At 38.5% G+C, this 22079-nt stretch overlaps 1 protein-coding gene across 1 annotated transcript in view; it reads right to left on the reverse strand.

Annotated features, from left to right (window-relative positions):
• The window catches only part of LOC139749440 (uncharacterized), a 360449-nt gene that overhangs the window by 61277 nt on the left and 277093 nt on the right, over window positions 1–22079 (reverse strand). Inside the window, exons 7-9 of the mRNA XM_071663349.1 lie at window positions 18602–18685; window positions 6571–6621; window positions 57–150 (exon numbers count right to left, since the gene is read on the reverse strand). Coding sequence (XP_071519450.1) covers window positions 57–150; window positions 6571–6621; window positions 18602–18685 — 229 coding nt within the window. The remainder of the gene's footprint in view (window positions 1–56; window positions 151–6570; window positions 6622–18601; window positions 18686–22079) is intronic.

Below are 22079 nucleotides of genomic sequence, written 5' to 3' on the forward strand. Positions count from 1 at the left end.
TTGCTGAGCCTAATAACCTGAAAGTTTATCAAACATGAGACTGTTTTTCTACTAACTTAGCCATGTCTTGGATGGTAATGGGATTTGGGTACGAAGACTCAATCATCTCCAAGACTTTCTCTTCACTGAGCTCAGTTTTTTGGTCCTCCACTGAAATAGGTCAAATAATTATAGTACTAGAAATAACATATGATTCTAATACTTTAGAAAAAAAGTATAAGATGATAAAAAGTTTAATCTAAAATCAAGAAACATAAACTCTAAGTTCCACTTTAAATAACAAGAAACTTAAATTTCAATGACAACTATACAGTTTATTGAATACAAGAGTAAGAAATGGAGGTTCATGATATGAAGCTCAACAAAATCAAAGGTAATAAAACACATCTGCATTAAAAAAATCTTCACCTAAAAATAAAAAAAGTACATCCTCTTAAACTATCAAAGACTGCAAAACTGTATATTCCCAGGGCATACTGGGTGAAAATGTTAGTGTTAAGAAAGAAAACACTACCCTAAACAAAACAAAAAGAAGTACATGTGTTGATCATGTATACTGGATACAGACAATAATCTATGTGAAATCTTTATGTTCCAGTGATTAACAAAATATGCTGCCACAATCATTCTTGTAAGGTGAGGTCAGTGTTTAAATTTCCCTTACTCAAACCATCATTAAATACATGGTTTTGTACACAAAGGCTCTCTTTAATCATGCTGGTAGTCTATTCAAATTTTCAATCTTATGTTAGTGATAAACATTAAAAAGCTTAAATATAAAACTCTCTCACCTACAGACAAATTCTTATGAGCATCTGAGACAGCACTTGCATTGTGAGGGGTTAAAACATTTACACAAAAATGAGGTGTATTCATGGGGATTCATTCCTTCAAACATCAGAAAATATGGGATAATGGCATACGCTTATTCACAGGACTCTGTGACACTACAGCAGCCTGCCTATATCTATGACATCATGGAATGGAGGTGACAAAGCAGTAAACAACCCTTCACCTCTTTCAGTATTCAGACCTGCTGACCATTGCTTGGTGTCTGATCACCATGTTTCCCCCTTTGCTTCTGGCCTACAAATGTAGTAGATGGGTATCACTATTGTTTATTCTTATGTCTCAAATTTTAAGTCCTTCGCGGTATCTTGAGAAATACCTAAAGACAACATCAGTTTAGGCTCTGTAATGCTTGTCAATTTATGCATCACCATTAGTTTGTGTTTTGCAGTTTTTCTTTACTTCATTATGACCTTACATTTTTTGCTTTTATGCAAGCAAACACCAAATGACTGTTGTGAAAGCATATCCAATATTCTGCAGAAAAGTGAGTGTACAGCAAGTCTGGATATGAAGGATGCTTGATGGCATATGCTATCCTTCCAGATGAGAATGTTCCTGATTTTCCAAGTCGACAAATATTTTTTTTTTGGCTGTGATACACATATAAATGTTTTCAGATCTATTTGAAGATTAGTTATGATCATTATTTTTTCTCTTTAAGGAAACCTGCAGCCTCTTCACCGGAGCCTAAATGAAAACTGTTGAAAGTTCTGGATCATTTACTATATGTCAACTTTGCTAGCAAAATGACTCCAAACATTTTCTCATAAAAACCATTCCATAGAGCTTCAGAATCAAGAAGAGTGAGTGAAATTCATTCAATGTTCAAGCTTAAGAATCAAATGAAAGTTGAAGATGATCTTTTATGGGTAAGAATAATTCTACCTCAAGGGTTTCCAACTAAAACTAAGATGTTAAATTTATTAATAAACCTGCTCAAAATTTTGATTAGTGAACAAGGTCTAGAGATTCCAACAAATAATGCACAGAAAGTTAAGAAAATAAATATTTTCTCCTAGAGGGGATGTGAGTTACATGCCTGACAACTCCTGATTAGTAGGGAATTCTGGGAATTATATTTCTTTCTTCTGATAGAGACTTTCTCAGACTGTACTCTTACTTCATACAAAGGCACAGCATCTTTCGTAAATGAAATGAATACAAAAACAAATATTACAGCATTTGCACCAACATTCAGCGAGAGGGAGATTAGAAGTCAAGTGGGGAGGTTACTGAAGTATCTGTCTTTTCTTTATAATGACTACCACTACTCTTATTCCATATATAAGCATAGCACTGCTAGTTTAAAACATGAATATAAATAGAAAAATATTGCAAATTAGTATGAACAGATTTAGTGCTGTCTGGTATGAGGTGAATACTGGGGGTATTTTTCTTTGGAAAAGCCCCCTCCATAACACCTAAAAATATATCAGTGGAAAATAAGTGCATCTGTTGTGAAAATGTAACATGAGTTTCAGTCTTTGAATCCGTCCTTAATTCCCATATACTTAGATACCTTGAATCTCACAGTCATCTCTCTGATCACCAGTATGGCTCTGTAAGACAAGATTCATGGATGAAATTCTTTCCTATCTTACTAGTGCCTGGTCATCATCCCTGAAAGATTCTGGGGGGTCCTATGTAGTTGCCCTTGACATATCCAAAGCTTTTGATGAGGTGTGACATCAGGATCTTATTTCAATGCTCCCCCCTCTTATGGCTTCCCTCCCTCACATCTATCCTCCTCTCTGCCTGATCTATTTCTCTGGTTGTTCATGAATCAGCCTCCCCAATTTCTACATCAACAGCAGTGTCCCTCAAGGCTCTGTCCTGCCCCCAACACTTTTTTCTCCTTTTGATCAATGATTTTCTCTCTTCTATAAATAACCAAGTGTACTAAGCTGATGATTCAATACTGCGTTCTTCCACATACTTCAATTTTGCTCCTTCTCTCACTTAATCTGCATCATGTCTCAACACAACTTCCTAAGGAACTTAGCCTTGGACAGGTTACCCCAGTCAGATAGACAGAATCTAGTTAAGTTCACTGCCAAAAAGACCCAGTTTCTACTTATCTCTTGATTGAAAGATCATCTCTCCTTCAACAGCTCTGTAATTCCACCTATTAACTCAATGAACATACTTGGCATTACTACAACATCCACTCTTGCTTGGAAAACCCACATTATGGATATAGTTAAGTCTGCCTTCAAGAAATTAGAAGACGTGTTTGAATATTGATATTTCTTTTCCCTCGTATGGAGTACTTACAAAATCTTCCAGGATAACTTCAAAACTTGACCTGCTTACCCTGCATGCAATGCTGGTTCACTTTCCCTCTTATACTTGGCATGTTGCTGTGTCACATGATTACTGTGTGGGTATTGGCAAGTCATGGTTGGGCTGTTTTGATACTTACTTATTTCTCTGCCCCTCAAAGCTTTAGAACCCTCTATTTTCTTGTGCCTTTCCCAATAACTATGACTTGGCACACTTTAAAAGACAGATTTCCACTTCCTCCAAAATTCATAAATACTTTCCCCTTTTCCCCTTCATAATCCTCTCTATATTTCAATTAAGGCCTGGCTTTGATATGGACTTTTGTCCATGACTAGAGCCTCCAACATGAAGAAAAAAGAATCACTTGAGATGTCCTCCCCTCCTTCTAAAATAAACCAGCTAATATCACTCTTTAAATTACTTATTTCTTCATATTTCAATGTAATTCTTCTGCCCTTTCCTCACAAATGATACACATTATAAGCATTCTTCCTAGAACAGGAAGTCATACAATAAACTGAAATTTTAGCAGAGTCAACATGTATATTTAATATTTCTAACTTAAAAGGAATTTTTTTCGTTAAAAAAAACTGTAAACATGTCTGGCACTTGTGTGAGGTATCCCAAAATCCTGGCCTCATGCAGGTGGGATGGGCACCTAGCCTAATATCCTTAAAAAGCTGATCAAGCTATGGGAAAAAAAAAATATTCCATGGAGCATCATCCTTTATGTTGAGTCAGAACTGTCAGAGACTTTCTTAGTTCCACAGAAAGTTATGTAAGAGAACATTTGTTTGTTCATCCAGTCTCCTTTAACCCTTTCACTGCAGCAGTACACTTTGTAAGCAGGATATTCTAATATCTAAAATATTACCTCTATAATTTTGTCATTATAATTATGCAGAATATAATAAATATACCGATATACAACTCAACCAAGGGAAATATTGTATTCATCTGCTCCCTTTACCTTATGCTGCTCCAATGCCTAGTGTATGAGATACTCCACTCCGGATATCTTTAGTTATATGTATTGAGAAGAGGAAGAGCTGTATTTCCAAGAGTGGCTCTGTCACAAACAAATAAGACTTCCAGTAGTTAATATTAATCTTTATTTGTTGACATCTTCCAAAATTATTACTTAAAGTACGGGTATGGATCTCATATGGCCATCCTTACCATCAAATATTCTGAGCGTTGCATGGAAACAATATAGTTTGTATTGTCAGGAAAAATGCATGAGATGGCACTACATGCATTAATGACTGCATACATATGGCCCAGATGCAGTGGGCAGAAAGAAATCACAGAGGCATACACAACTAAGTTGCAATGAAATAAAAAAAATTACCAGAGTGCATAAGCCCCAATAAAAAGTTAAACTTTTGTTGATAAGCAGATTTTATGTGGGACTTGAAAACAAGGTCTCCTTTTAAAAACCAAAGCTGTCATCAAGAGCCCATGCTGTGGAGACAGTTGCTACTATTTTGGCTTTCTCAAGACACTTGTCAGTGATTGAAACTGGCAAAAGGGATCTTAGGCACTCAACAAATACCTCTATTGAAAAATACCTACTTGGTGTCAAATACTAATGGAAGGTTCTTTCTTCAGCTTTCCTCTATTCAGTTTTCCTCCTCCATTCATCAGATATGCTCTCGACTAGGTAGTAGCTGGTAGTTTCAGCCACCAACCAGGGAGGTATATTACTGACACTACTTCCCTGGGTATTGAGAGGGTTAGTGACGGCTGCATAGTGAGCCAGCACTTCAGTGGTTTTCAAGATGCACTCCTTCGACCAAGGCAGCTACCTTTTCTTTCTGCCTCACCCACACATGGACTGCTGGCACTCTGTCCACAACCATATAATCTCTCCTTGTCACACATAACACCTGACTACATTCAACTCACACAACTCATTCTTTGACACTGATGATTTTTCTTGCCTTCTGGCAAATTGGTAGGACCAACTGATAAAAGTAGAAGGTAAAAACATTAGAAAGGGGCATTAGGTATTAGTAGTGGGTAGGAATATCAGAAAGGAGCATTAGATAGAATTAATAAGTTGGAACATCAAGTAGAAGTGGTTGGTTGGAACATTAGGCAAGAGTCTCTGAAAATACTGTGCTAGAGCTGCATTCTGCCAGTGGCATAAAAGCAGCATTAGAGTTTACCAGTTATGAAGACTCTTTTACCATGGCCATCCCCTTGAGGAGAAAAATGGGTTTTGAAAAATAAAAACTTTACCAGGCAGAGTCTATTAATATCTGCCTGTTATCCATTTCCCTCATCCTGGTACAGACCCTCATCTGCTGACACGTCTTTTTGTATACTATAATGTACTTGCTGCCTCCCCTGATTTTCTGTGAGCTTCAGAAGATTTCTGTCCTTGGCTATGTTCTATCTCTCCTGAGATGCCAGTTGAAACAAATACTTTTCTGCCAGTACTCAAAATATAATACCTAAATCATAATCATCTCAATAAAATTCTTAAACTAATTTTCCTTCCTTGCTCTTTTTCCATTCTTACAAACAATTTCTTGATTCTAACATCCTTTCTAACAGCAACAGGTCCAAGGTACAGAAACCAGGTGTCAGAGAAATAATATGGGTGAAAATTACCTAAACACAACCTCACTTTTGTGCTATGACTTCACAGGCTAGGGTAGGTAGATGTATGACTGTTGAGTCCCATGAATGAGCACCTGGCTTCACATATTTTCTGATGGTTAATGGGGTGAATTTTTATAATTCACTTCACTTGAGGATTAAAACAATGTTTCAACTCCCACCAAGCAAGTGATCTCTCAGATCCTCAAACAGCATCCTTCTAAATCTATACTTTTTGTACTCCAAACTTCAAAAAGTGAAGTATTTTCAAACATAATACATTACCTTTAGGACTGTTACTACAAGGTTAGCAGATTCAGTTTGTACAATTAAGAATCCCGTATCTAAAAATCCATGACTGAAACTTGATTAGGTTTAAAACATGGCTGATAAAGCTGTAAGTTCTGTTACCAATAACATGAACAACATCCACATTCACAATACAGAAAACACGTAAGTGCATATCACAGCCATTGTATGGCTTTTAAACACATTTGAAAGAATTATGAAGAATGCAGACAAACAAAAAAATTCACAGAAATAAATTCCAAATCAGTCTATAACATAATTTAGTATAAAATAAAATTCTCAGTATAAGTTAAATAATAAGGGATAAACACACTCAAAATACAGGGAATCATTACTGCAGCCATTTATCCAAGCTAATGACTAAAGTTCTAGCATGACAAGAGCAGAGATAAGTAATTTCCCTTGAAAATCTGTGTGACCATATCCAATAATTATACATAAAGTAAATTCATGTCTGATGCTTGAATAAAGCAACTGCCAAATTGTTAGTGAGATCTAATTCTTCCTACTGAAGAGCACCTGCATCAGGTTCACTGCATCCCACTGTGTACAGAACGACACCTGGCCTGGCTGAAGACAAGCCCAAATCATGTGAAAACAAATGGTTTATTTTCACAGAGAAAAGAAATCATTCATCATCCTTATTTAATCATCACAGGTTGTCCTTACAAAATTCATTAAAGGGTCATGCAAATATCTACATTATAAAATAATTAATCTCATACTTTACACAACTACTACACAAAACTTAAATCACATTCAAGGATTCTTTACGACAGCGAATTACCATATCTTTAGCTATTTGCCAAATCATATGTTTTCTGCATACTCCCATTTCCTATATTCAAACAGGAAAGCTCATTCACAATCTTCACAAACTATTATAGTAACTGCTTATCTCTTTATCATAGTCCCATTCGCATTATATGAAAGTATGTTTTTCTACCTGTAGTCATCACTTCAATTCTCTTTCTACTTCTTCCCATATCGAGTCTCTAATTAAGATTAAACCACAACAGCATTCTATCTTCTTCACTGGGTATAATGCTCCTTTAAGAATCTTTTCTCTTCCACAATTTTTCCTCTGTCAATACCACTAATTCCACTTTGATTCATAAAAAATCTACTCAAAGTTTGCATTTTGTTGGCTAATTACACAGTGGTCAAGTGAATTTTTCTTATACAGTACTATAATGGATGTACCTATTCTTCAAGCAACTCTTGTATGAAGCAAATTGACATTTCTCCATCCATTTCTTAACAAATGTAAAGATTCTCAATATTTTCTAAAAATTGTCCATATTATATCAAGATGCCTTTTAATACATTTGTGGCAATGAAACTCATGCAATGCCTCACTTAAATAAAATTCGGCTCATAACCACTCCCGTGCTTGCATTAGCTGGAGACCCTAAGTAAAACTAAGGACTTTTACTGAAAATTCTGTATGTTGATCCTGAGAGCAAAGTAAGGAAGTCACAATATGCTTTCACTAAAAAATAAAAATGTATGAAAAGAACAAGAAACGCTTCAGCAAATATACAAAAGGAGAGAATAAAAGGGAGGAAGTAGAAAAAATGAAGAGAGTTAGGAGTCAGAGAGAAAATCAAAGTTAAAACCAATAGGAAAGAAAGAATTCTACCTCTGTATTCCCTGCATGTCATAGAAGGTGCCTACAAGGGGTAGGAGGGGGAAGCTAGAAACCTCCCACTTCTTGCATTTTAATTTCTAAAATATGAAACAGAAGAAAAGCCAAGCAGCGAGTGCTCATCCTCCTTGAAGGATTAGGCTAGAGTGTCTGAATGTGCGAAGATGTAACCACGATGAGAAAAAAGGAGTGATAGGTAGTAAGTCTCAGGAACAGAACCAGGATGTTCTGGCTGAGTGAAGTAAAGCTCAAGGGGAGAGGTAGATTGGCTAGAAAATGTCTTAGGAAGTAAGTCAGATGGTGGGAGGGCAAGAAATAATGAAAAAGCACTACTGCTGAAGCAGTTATGGGAGAGTGTAGAAAGAGTATAGGGAAATGAATTCCAGACTGATGAGGGTAAAAATGAAAGTCAACAGTGCTTATGCATCCAGCCATGAAAAAGATCATGAAAGGCAAATGTCTTGAGAGCAAATGAGTGAGTGTGCCAGCAGTCTTGATACAAGAGACCTGGGATTAGTGATGGGTGATGCAAATGCAAAATTGAGTAATGTGGTAGTTAAGGGTATAATTCAGGGGCATAGAGTATTCAGTCATGTGAATGGAAATGGTGAACAGCATGAGGAGTTATGCACTGAAAAAGGCCTGGTGATTGGGAATACCAGTTTTAAAAAGAGGCACATACACAGCATACATATGTGAGTAGGAAAGATGGTCAGAAGGCATTATCAGATTACATACCGATTCATAGATATGCAAAATAGCGACTTCTGGATGTGAATGTGCTGAGAAGGACAGCTGATGGGATGTCTGATCACTATCTTGTGGAGGAGAGGGTGAAGATTTACAGAGGCTTTTGAAGAAGAGGAAATGTTATGAGAGAGAAGAGAGTGGTGAAAGAAAAAGAGCTTGGAAAAAGAGACATGTGAATAAATACCATGAGAGAATGAATGAAGAATAGAAAAAGTGAAAGTATATGAAGCTAATAGAGTGGGTAAGAAATGGGAAGTATTCAGGGAAGCAGTGTTGGCATGTATGAGAGAAACATGGCATGTATGAGAGAAACATGGCATGCATAAGGTGGGCAGGTTCAAAAGGGTAGTGAGTGGTAGGATGATGAAGTAAAGTTGCTAGAGAAAGAGTAAAGAAAGATATATGAGCAGTACTTACAGGGGAGGAGTGCAAATAATTGGGAGAGATATCCGAGAAAGCAGCAAAAGATCAAGATGAGGGTGCAGGGGTTGAATGAGAAGGCAAATGAGAGTTGGGGTAAGAGTATCAATAAATTGTGGGAGAATAAGATGTTATGGGAGGAGGTTAAAAGTGCATAAAAAGCAAGAGAACAAACGGAAACACTGGTGAAGGGGCAAATGAGGAAGTGGTAACATGTGGTGACGAAATGAGGAGGAAATGGAGTGAATACAGCTTCAGCCTTATACCAATCAGTCAGTCCTGTGGTGTCTCTAACAAAATTTCATCATAAAAGAAGTCAGCCAATGAGCAAGGGAGAGATAGCCTCATTATCTTTAGGAATAATATATCAATATCCCAATCATAATCAGTGGATAAACCCATTAGTCATCCCTAGAGGAAAGATCACCTTATATGAACCACTGCTTGCCACCATCTCCTCTACAGGAAAAAGTCTTTATGTCATGAGGCCAAATGCAGATGCACACAAATGAGCACAAGCAAGCCATTCTCTGATTTGCATATATAGGTAGCTGTACTTTTACTACCCACATTCTGGCTTGTCTTCATTTTGCACTTTTTCCTTCCCTAACTACCTTTATCATGCTTCTTCAATGATATAAGGGTTAAAAACGTATGAGTGATTCCCTCTACCTAAGGTGTTACATGCATGACAGACCCACATGACAGGTTGTGTTTATGTGCATTGAGCCTGTAATTCCCTCTTTTTTTATCCTTTAGAGCATAAAGGAACATCTCCTATGTGTGACTTTTGAAGTTCTGATTTTTAGTGTCTTATCTGCATGAATCATGAATAGGGTTTCCATAAAATTTTTGACATTTTTCACTTATCTTTTCAAGCTGCCCATTCTGAGTATAATTAGACCATCATCTGGTACAATTCATTTTATAAACAACAAAAACAATCTTAAAACATAATCCATAAAATCAAAACACACAACACTTACTACAATATAATCAACCCCTACATACTTCCCCTCACCATCTGCCCTCCTAAATACACTCCCCATCTTTAAAACATAACCAACACTCTCAACCAGAGGTGGATTACCTATTAGGCTTCAATGGCTTGAGCCTAAGGCCCTATAATAGCAAGGGGGACCACACATCCTTTGTGAGATAAAATGGCCCTAAGTAAGTTCAAGGGTACTGCGATAGGCCCATTTGTGTGTGAAGCAGAAACATCTGTAAACAAGCCAGTAACCTTGGATTGTGGTAAAACAAATCCTGGGCACTGACCAAGGAAAGGTTCCTACTATCTTCTGTTGGAATGTCTTTCTGAGGCATTACCAGACTTGGCCAACCTGTGGTTATGATGTGAGTGAGAAATCACCTTCAGCAAATTAGTATCATTGGAGTACATCATATAGGGAAAACCATGGAAAGGTCTGTGGGGCCTGAATGTGCATAGGGAGCTGTGGTTTCCGTGCATTACACATGACAGCTAGAGACTGATTATGATTGAATGTGGCCTTTTTGTCTTTTTTCCTGGTGCTACCTTGCTGAAGCAGGGGGTAGTAATGCTGTTTCCTTGTGGGGTGGGGTGGCACCAGAAATGGATGAGAGCAAGCAAGTATGAATATGTACATATGTATATGTCTGTGTGTGTGTGTGTATGTATATGCATGTATAAGAGTATATGTAGATATGTACGTGTATACATATGTATATGTGTGTGTATGTATATTTATATGTATGTGTATGTATATGTGTGTGTGTGGGTGTTTGCGGCAGGGGTGCGTGATGTCTCCATGGTTGGTTAATTTGGTTATGGATGGGGTTGTTAGGGAGGTGAATGCAAGAGTTTTGGAGAGAGGGGCAAGTATGCAGTCTGTTGTGAATGAGAGAGCTTGGAAAGTGAGTCAGTTGTTGTTCGACAGAGCGCTGGTGGCTGATTCGGGTGAGAAACTGCAGAAACTGGTGACTGAATTTGGTAAAGTGTGTGAAAGAAAAAAGCTGAGAGTAAATGTGAATAAGAGCGAGGTTATCAGGAACAGTAGGGTTGACGGACAAGTCAATTGGGAGGTACGTTTGAATGGAGAAAAACTAGAGGAAGTGAAGAATTTTAGATACCTGGGAGTGGATTTGGCAGCGGATGGAACCATGGAAGCGGAAGTGAGTCATAGGGTGGGGGAGGAAGCGAAAGTTCTGGGAGAGTTGAAGAATATGTGGAAAGTGAGAACGTTATCCCAGAAAGCAAAAATGGATATGTTTGAAGGAACAGTGGTTCCGACAGTGCTATATGGTTGCGAGGCGTGGGCTATAGATAGAGTTGTGCGGAGGAGGGTGGATGTGTTGGAAATGAGATGCCTGAGGACAATATGTGGTGTGAGGTGGTTTGATCGAGTAAGTAATGAAAGTATAAGAGAGATGTGTGGTAATAAAAAGAGTGTGGTTGAGAGAGCAGAAGAAGGTGTTTCGAAATGGTTTGGTCACATGGAGAGAATGAGTGAGGAAAGATTGACAAACAGGATATATGTGTCAGAGGTGGAGGGAACGAGAAGAAGTGGGAGACCAAATTGGAGGTGGAAAGATGGAGTGAAAAAGATTTTGAGTGATCAGGGCCTGAACATGCAGGAGGGTGAAAGGCATGCAAGGAATAGAGTGAATTGGAACGATGTGGTATACTGGGGTCGACATGCTGTCAATGGATTGAACCAGGGCATGTGAAGCGTCTGGGGTAAACCATGGTAAGTTTTGTGCGACCTGGATGTGGAAAGGGAGCTGTGGTTTCGATGTATTATACATGACAGCTAGACACTGAGTGTGAACGAATTTGGCCTATGTTGTCTTTTCCTAGTGCTATCTTGTGCACATGCAGGGGGAGGGGGTTGTCATTTCATGTGTGGTGGGGTGGGGACGGGAATGAATAAGGGCAGACAGTATGAATTATGTACATGTGTATATATGTTTATGTCTGTGTGTGTATATATATGTATATGTTGAGACGTATAGGTATGTATATGTGCATGTGTGGACATGTATGTATATACATGTGTATGTGGGTGGGTTGGGCCATTCTTTCGTCTGTTTCCTTGCGCTACCTCGCTATCGCGGGAGACAACCCCCTCCCCCCCGCATGTGCACAAGGTAGAGCTAGGAAAAGACAACAAAGGCCACATTCGTTTACACTCAGTCTCTAGCTGTCATGTATAATGCACTGAAACCACAGCTCTCTTTCCACATCCAGGCCCCACAGAATTTTTCATGGTTTACCCCAGACGCTTCACATGCCCTGGTTCAATCCACTGACAGCATGTCAACCCCAGTATACCACATCATTCCAATTCACTCTATTCCTTTCACCCTCCTGCATGTTCAGGCCCCGATCACTCAAAATCTTTTTCACTCCATCTTTCCACCTCTAATTAATAATAATAATAATAATAATAATATATTTGCGTGTGTGGACGTGTATGTATATACATGTGTATGGGGGTGGGTTGGGCCATTTCTTTCATCTGTTTCCTTGCGCTACCTCGCAAACGCGGGAGACAGCGACAGAGCAAAAAAAAAAAAAAAAAAAATGATCCAAATACTAATATTTTTTCATACATATTCGCCATTTCCCGTTATAGCAAGGTAGCGTTAAGAATAGAGGACTGAGCCATAAAGAGAATATCCTCACTTGGCCCCCTTCTCTTTTACTTATTTTGGAAATGCAGAAAACAGAAGAGGAGGATGATGCCAGATGAATTAATGAAATTTTTGATACCTCTCTCGTTAACAGAGAGGTCAGGGAAGAGCCACCTTTGATGTGTGAGCAACATGTAACACTAGGGCAAATAAAACCCTGGTATATACTGCCTGATTTAGTGGAATTAGTAAAGTATTAAAACCTAACAGTTATTCAAAACTTTTAAAACTACTTTCATAAAACATTATATCTTGGCTACCTTTAAATATTTAAAACCTTAAAGCTATTCATATAAAATCATGTATTTTGGCTTCCTTTGAAAAATTCATCAGTCTATTTCCATCAACATCATTGTCTAAAATTTCACCAACATCTTTATTCCTTCCACAGTTATCATATAATTCATATTTGACTCTGAGTCTCCTATATTTTTGGCATTCTGTAAGTACATGTTATATGGTAAAATAGAGCTAGTCTCCTCCCCATTAAGTGACCGTTAGAAAATAGTTGCTCACAAGAACAATAATCACAGCATCTATGCAACACCCCCAGCTTTTGGGAAGCAGACTTTGTGATATTGATTAAGTAGGGTTTCCAGGACAGAATGGAGTATATGGTTAAGGCCAACATGTTTATGTTATTACGGAGGTAAACTTTGTGTTTTGAAAATGAACATAAGGAAACGAATACCTCTTAAACACAGATATGGAGAGGACTGAATTTCAGTGCTACTCATTTAACTAGGTTACTGCTTCCCTATTCTGTAATTATGCACAGGTCCAAACTGAAAGAGGAAATAAATTCAGCATGACAAAAGGAATGAGTATCTAGAGGAAGGGAGGGAAAGTGAGTTTAAGTATGTGCAGTGAATCATCAGTATATGTGAATAGGGTTAAAAGTAACAGAGAGAAGAGCATTTATTGTGAGGAAAAAAAGAGGTCATAAGACAGAATCCTGAGGAATACCAACCAGAATAGAATAGACAGGAAGGAAACTTACATGTTTGGCCACAGACGAAAAAAGAAAAAGGAGTTTAGAAAGCAAAGACTTGTGCCACACTGTCAAATGCTTTGGAGATGTCATGGGCTATGACAAACTTTTCATCAAAATCCTTGAGAGAGGAGGACCAGTGGTGGGTCACATAGAAGAAAGGATTGCAGTTAGAATTAGTACTGTAACATCTGAACTGGTTTTTAGTGTTTGAAAAAGTAAGGGAGTTTCATAAACTTTAGAGACAGCAGAATAAAGTAATGATTATCCCTTCTTGGGATGGGCTATCATCAAGGAATGCTTCCAAGAGAAAGGATTGGAGACAGCTCAGCACCACACACCATTAGGACTTGAGGAGGTATGTCACTGGGGCCATATGCCTTGTCCACCTGGAACTGGGAGAGTACTTGAAAGACCCTGCATGAGGAGAATATAGGACATGGCATAAATTTGGTGAGAGGAGATGGAACAGAGGATTAGAAACAGAATTATCCAAGGTTGGGAAAAGAGGATAATAAGGTATCAAAAAGAGTGTCTTTATCAGTTGTTTTGGATTACCAGGTCAGAAAAGAGGAGGAAAGGATGAATTACAAAAGTTATGGATATGATTTTGCTTAATGACCAAAATATTTGTCAACAGAAGTCAAATCAGCACAATTTCATTTAATGAAGGTGTGCTTGACTTAATGAACAAAAGCTATGCAGATATTATGAGCAGAAATGAAAGCAAAGAGTGTCTCGGAGGAAGGTTAAGAGTTTCATAGCATGGTACATTAAATCCATGATGCAAAAGACATCAGGGCAGGAGCAATCATACCATGATTGGGGGAAAAAGATTCAGTATAAGATGGGATGTTGGACTCCATCCCAGCTCAGGCATCCTCTGCTATGCAGTCATCACAACATGATGGATCCTGGCCGATGGAGAAATTCTTGTCTCAGGAAAGTCAGTAAAGGAACTGCAAAAGAATGCTCTCTATGCTTTCCCAAAGTGCCAAAGTTAATATTTTGAGGGAGGAGGGATAGAGGTTGGGTACAATCAATTAGAGGAGAAAGAAATGGAACTGTGGTAAAAAAGGGACAGAAACTGTAAAGTTACAGTGAGTTCAGCAGTAAAAAAAAAAAAAATCATATGTGTTTGATTATGCTGAAGGTTAATCAAAAGTGTAAGGAAAAAGTTTCAGCTCTGACATGATCATAGTGAGTAGAGCTTAACCAATCCCTGTGATGTTCATTGAAATCTTCTGCTTAGACAATTTCAGTGTGTGGATGTAAAGAAAGCAATGCTTTCTGGCATGAAGGTAAATACTGAAAGAAATGAACAGATATAAGAATTGATAGTGGGGGCAATACATAAAACATTACAGAAAAGTTATAGAGGGCAGTAAAATCTTGAGCCAAATGATATGAAAGTCAGAAGACTCGAGATCTAAGAGGCAAGCAATAGAAATTTGTGCACTGCAGTAGTGATATGCCACTCCTGGAGCAGAAACTATTGTCAAGATTAAAGTTAGAGTTCTGACAGTGTAGAAGGAAGAACACTTAACAGCTGAATTCAGAGGGAAGATGATGATTAAGGGAAGTAGTTGAAGCTTCTGTCTTTAACAGGATGAAACGACTTTGAAATAAGCCTAACTGCAAGAAAAATAAGCAACAATATCCTCAACAAAATGGAACCAAATCAAAACTGAAATTAAATGCCCTCCTAAGAACCTTTTACCTTAGATTCTTATAACTATAAGCAAACCTAAGAATTCTCAGAGATCTGAGGCAAAACCAATGAGTAGCACATCTAAGTTTAAGATTCTTTCCAGAGAAAACATTATTCTGAAAGATGCTGCAATTCTGAAGAAGCTTCCTTGGAATATCTCTTTTCACATCTAACAAAGGGATATCAAAACCAGCTGTGCAAATTTAGGCAGTGAAACCAGGATCCTAAGTAGAGAACACTGTAACATGGGTAAATTCTGATCTAGCATTTAAGAGCAGTGATGAGCAAGAACACCAGTGGGGAAGCTGAAGTTGAGAGTAGAATCATGCTAGACATTAGAATTCACGATGCATTGAAAAATTACAAAAATAAAGAACAGAAGAGATATGATATATATAGTATACTTGGAAGTGGGAGAAAAGATGTAGTAAATAATAAACATGTGAGAAACATAAAGGGTGTGCAGGAAGCATTACAATGGATATAGAGATATTAGTTTTCAAGATATAAGGCTTTGCAAGAAGTATGACAGATGATAGTTTGCTTACAAAGATATATATGAGTATGGATGAAGATACACAGACAATAGGCACACAATAGAAATAAATTTGAAATATTTCAGATAAAGATGTAAGAGGAATGGATGGATATAAGATTGGAAATATTAATCAGACAATAAATCAATTTAAGTGTGCTAAATAAAAATGTCATATGCACTCTTTCTTATTGCAGAAACCAGATTATGTGCCACAGTAAAAGTAACATAGTATACAGCAATCTTTGAAGTCACACCCACTAGTACAAATGGGTATTCCAGATACTCAGTCGTCACTTCAATATTTGCCTGTAAACACATTCTGGTTAGTACAACAACTCAAGAAAAGTACAGTATATGAATGAAGAGGTGACAAAATGATTAGGTTTTGGGAAAGCACTCGTATGAATTAGTACTTTAATTATGAAAACTTGTTTTTCTGTAAGTGCAATAACTCTGGAGTGCCAAATGGTGGGAAGTTCAAATTCATAGAATATGTGTATCAAGACAAATATTGTGGCTTACAAACTTTTGAAATTTGAGCATTTTTTGTATTATTTGTGATGGAAAATAAGGGAACTCAAGTTCCCACTAATAAATGTAAATGCCTGTTTGTAATTACTTATTTATACAGTTTTTCTTTTTTTTTTTTTTTGCTTTGTCGCTGTCTCCCACGTTTGCGAGGTAGCGCAAGGAAACAGACGAAAGAAATGGCCCAACCCACCCCCATACACATGTATATACATACCTCCACACACGCAAATATACATACCTACACAGCTTTCCATGGTTTACCCCAGACGCTTCACATGCCCTGATTCAATCCACTGACAGCACGTCAACCTCGGTATACCACATCGATCCACTTCACTCTATTCCTTGCCCTCCTTTCACCTTCCTGCATGTTCAGGCCCCAATCACACAAAATCTTTTTCACTCCATCTTTCCACCTCCAATTTGGTCTCCCACTTCTCCTTGTTCCCTCCACCTCCGACACATATATCCTCTTGGTCAATCTTTCCTCACTCATTCTCTCCATGTGCCCAAACCATTTCAAAACACCCTCTTCTGCTCTCTCAACCACGCTCTTTTTATTTCCACACATCTCTCTTACCCTTACGTTACTTACTCGATCAAACCACCTCACACCACACATTGTCCTCAAACATCTCATTTCCAGCACATCCATCCTCCTGTGCACAACTCTATCCATAGCCCACGCCTCGCAACCATACAACATTGTTGGAACCACTATTCCTTCAAACATACCCATTTTTGCTTTCAGAGATAATGTTCTCGACTTCCACACATTCTTCAAGGCTCCCAGGATTTTCGCCCCCTCCCCCACCCTATGATCCACTTCCGCTTCCATGGTTCCATCCGCTGCCAGATCCACTCCCAGATATCTAAAACACTTTACTTCCTCCAGTTTTTCTCCATTCAAACTTACCTCCAAATTGACTTGACCCTCAACCCTACTGTACCTAATAACCTTGCTCTTATTCACATTTACTCTTAACTTTCTTCTTTCACACACTTTACCAAACTAAGTCACCAGCTTCGGCAGTTTCTCACATGAATCAGCCACCAGCGCTGTATCATCAGCGAACAACAACTGACTCACTTCCCAAGCTTTCTCATCCCCAACAGACTTCATACTTGCCCCTCTTTCCAAAACTCTTGCATTTACCTCCCTAACAACGCCATCCATAAACAAATTAAACAACCATGGAGACATCACACACCCCTGCCGCAAACCTACATTCACTGAGAACCAATCACTTTCCTCTCTTCCTACACGTACACATGCCTTACATCCTCGATAAAAACTTTTCACTGCTTCTAACAACTTGCCTCCCACACCATATATTCTTAATACCTTCCACAGAGCATCTCTATCAACTCTATCATATGCCTTCTCCAGATCCATAAATGCTACATACAAATCCATTTGCTTTTCTAAGTATTTCTCACATACATTCTTCAAAGCAAACACCTGATGCACACATCCTCTACCACTTCTGAAACCACACTGCTCTTCCCCAATCTGATGCTCTGTACATGCCTTCACCCTCTCAATCAATACCCTCCCATATAATTTACCAGGAATACTCAACAAACTTATACCTCTGTAATTTGAGCACTCACTCTTATCCCCTTTGTCTTTGTACAATGGCACTATGCACGCATTCCGCCAATCCTCAGGCACCTCACCATGAGTCATACATACATTAAATAACCTTACCAACCAGTCAATAATACAGTCACCCCCTTTTTTAATAAATTCCACTGCAATACCATCCAAAGGGAAAATTCTACATTCACAGGGCCCTATCTGCTAGACTTTCTATGCCCTCAAGTAATGTTTTAAACCTTTGTAAATTGCCGGCATTCATTTACTGATAGGTTAGTTTACTTCAAACATCCACCACAATGACACTAAACCAGAACTTCCTAGCATCTCTTCTGACTAACTTTTGCCCAGCTTTTTATCATGGCCTCTGGTTGTTCTGGTGCTGAATCTACTGAAGACCTGATTACTGTCAGTATTGTCAGCTGATTTAGAGACCTGAAGGCTGTTATCAAATCCTACCCCCCTCTCTCTATCTCTGTCTCCATGGTCGACAGCTTTGTAGACCTCAGCTTCTTATTGTAACCCAGCCCTCTTAAATTAGGTACCATTATAGTTGCTCTTCTCTGTACCCTCTCAATTAAATCTTGTGCTTCTTTAGGTGCAATGACTAGACATGCAAGACATGATCCAGTTTTGGTCTTAAATATGTTGCGAATAATTTATCAAACGTATTCTTAGCAACATACTTTTCTTAGCAACATACTTGATTGTGATTCTTACATCTGCCGGCAAACAATCTGTCTCTTTCACAATTGTGCTCACGTGTAGCCCTAGTGACAAAAAAGGCACAATGTCAACCAAAGGTCTTTTTTGCACACATATTCCAGTGACTTCTTTTCCACTACATACTGAAAGGCACGTTTTCACTTTGTCCTATCCTCATAATTTGCACTTGCTTGGACTGAGTCTCTACATCCATACATGTGACCAACTCTGGAATTTGTCCTGGTCCCCCTGCACGCTGATGTAATCACTGTCATTATATATTTCTCTCTTCACTGTATCCTGGCATCATCCACAAACATTCTCAGATACAATGCCAACCCATCCAGCAAAGTCATTTACATACACCAAGAACAGCAGTTGGCCCAATCTAAGTTCTGCATCACACCACTTGAAACCCTACCCTACTTCAAGGTACTTACCTATGTTCTTTCCTCCCTTCCACTTAAACAATCTTCTATCTAGTAATAAAGACCATCCCTTTATCCTACCTGTAGCTCTAGTTTCTTTTCAACCTTTGCTCAGGCATGGTATCAAAGGTTTTCAGGTAGTCTAAGAAAAATGAGTCTACCTATCCCTCTCTTTGATCTAACTTAATGAAGCTTTCCTTGTCATAGAAATCAGGAAGACTGGTTATGCATGACCTCCTTCCCTTTGTATGGTGTTGCATCCCAGTGAGAAAGCTTTTTCTTTACTAGTCACTCACTTGCTTTCTAATTATCATTAAAAGTTCTTTGAAAACCATACCTGTTAGTAAGATTGATCTGTAGTGGTGTTGCAAGCTCATCTTTCCTTGAAAAGGTGTTGCCTCCCAGTTGGAAGGCATTTTCCTTTTAAGTAGTTCTTCGCATGCTTTTTGATTTCTTTTCCAATTCTTCACAAACCATACTTACTAGTAAGACTGGCCTATAATGCAGTACAATTCTCAGATCAGCTTTCTTAAATACAGGCAAAGCTTTTGCCCTCTTCTGCATCTTTCAAACTACCATTCCTATTGTAACTTACTAAACAAACTTTCAACTAACCTAGCATATGCCTCTACACATTCTTTCTAAACATATGGGGAGATTTCATTTGGACCATAGCACTTAAGCAGGTCATTTCTATCAATAATTATACTTTCCCCCTCCCATCTTGGAAATGCTGGTGCACTATTATCTTCAACAGTGAAAACATTTTTAAATCTATCATTTTACCCCTCACATATTTCCCCACCATCCTCAAGAATTCTTCTCTCTGAGCCTGTTACCCAGATTAGCTGCTCTTTAACAAACAATTCCTGATGAAGTTATGGAAAAGTTCTCGAATGTCTTTTGCTTTGTCTACATTGCTCTTTTTGAAATCTCTCTCCTCCTCACTCTACTTTTCAGTGCTTATTCTTTGATGGCTGGCTGAAATGTTATTTTTCATATTGCCTCCATAGGAAAACCCCTTGCTCTTTTGCTTTATGACATTTCCAATTGAACCCCATGTGTCTCATTTTCATCCTCCTCATCATGGATTACCATATTCTTACCCATTCCTTGTGGATTTCACAGAATCTTCAGTAGTACTCTCATAATAGAACTTCCAAACCCACTCAATGTTCACAGAAAATTTCATCAGTTCCACTTATTTGCCTAGTTTGTACTTCTTCTTTGGGTCCTGTGCCTCCAACTGTTCCCTCACTTGTGTCCCTCATCATATTTAAAGGCAAGCACTGCATAAGCACTCTTTCTAATAGGAGCACCATATTTCAAAGGTTTTATTTCCATGCCAGAGAGGGGGAAAAAAAGGTCAAACAGAGATAGCACATCATCCCTAGTTCTCGTACACCCTGTGACATGCATTCTTAAGAGGAATTTTTGGTTCACCGTGATTCAATAGTCTCCAGAAATACCCTAATATCAGTACTATACCATCCTAATGAGGGAGTGTCTCACCACTATCTTCATCACCCTTATTGTTCCCATAATCTTCCCATTATGTACTGTCTAAAGGCAAAATGTACTGATATCTTCTGAAACGTAATGAAATCTCTTACCAAGAGGGTTATTCCCCTTTACCTCCTTATTTTCAATGTCCCTTCTTGTTATTGTATACCCCCTTGCAACAGATCTGGTTAGAAAATTAACTCATTTTGTAATTACTCTCTATACTATTCCCAAAATGTCGAGGTTACAGTGTTCTATACTCTAATATTCATATTCCCAACAATCTATTAGCAGTTGCAATCATGGCCACTCTCTCAACCAATATGCTTACAAACAATAGTCAATCATCATTTTTTATATTTATTTATTATACTTTGTCGCTGTCTCCCGCGTTAGCGAGGTAGCGCAAGGAAACAGACGAAAGAATGGCCCAACCCACCCACATACACATGTATATACATACACGTCCACACACGCACATATACATACCTATACATCTCAACGTATACATATATATACACATAGACATACGTAAATACACATGTACATAATTCATAGTCTGCCCTTATTCATTCTGTCGCCACCCCGCCACACACGAAATGACAACCCCCTCCCCCCACATGTGCGTGAGGTAGAGCTATGAAAAGACAACAAAAGCCACATTCATTCACACTCAGTCTCTAGCTGTCATGTATAATGCACTGAACCACAGCTCCCTTTCCACATCTCCGCCACACAGATCCTTCCATGGTTTACCCAAGATGCCTCACATGCCCTGGTTTAATTCACTGACAGCACGTCGACCCCGGTATACCACATCGTTCCAATTCACTCTATTCCTTGCATGCCTTTCACCCTCCTGCATGTTCACGCCCCGATCACTCAAAATCTTTTTCACTCCATCTTTCCACCTCCAATTTGGTCTCCCACTTCTCCTCGTTCCCTCCACCTCTGACACATACATCCTCTTGGTCAATCTTTCCTCACTCATTCTCTCCAGGTGACCAAACCATTTCAAAACACCCTTTTCTGCTCTCTCAACCATACTCTTTTTATTAACACACATCTCTCTTACCCTTTCATTACTTACTCAATCAAACCACCTCACACCACATATTGTCCTCAAACATCTCATTTCCAGCACATCCACCTTCCTCTGCACAACTCTATCTATAGCCCATGCCTCACAACCATATAACATTGTTGGAACCACTATTTCTTCAAACATACCCATTTTTGCTTTCCAAGATAACGTTCTCAACTTCCACACATTTTTCAACGCTCCCAGAACTTTCACCCCCTCCCCCACCCTATGATTCACTTCCGTTTCCATGGTTCCATCCGCTGCCAAATCCACTCCCAGATATCTAAAACACTTCACTTCCTCCAGTTTTTCTCCATTCAAACTTACCTCCCAATTGACTTGTCCCTCAACCCTACTATACCTAATAACCTTGCTCTTATTCACATTTACTCTCAGCTTTCTTTTGTCACACACTTTACCAAACTTAGTCACCAGCTTCTGCAG

The sequence above is a fragment of the Panulirus ornatus genome, chromosome 1 (genome assembly GCF_036320965.1).
Source record: "Panulirus ornatus isolate Po-2019 chromosome 1, ASM3632096v1, whole genome shotgun sequence".
In the NCBI taxonomy this organism is placed as follows: Eukaryota; Metazoa; Arthropoda; class Malacostraca; order Decapoda; family Palinuridae; genus Panulirus; species Panulirus ornatus.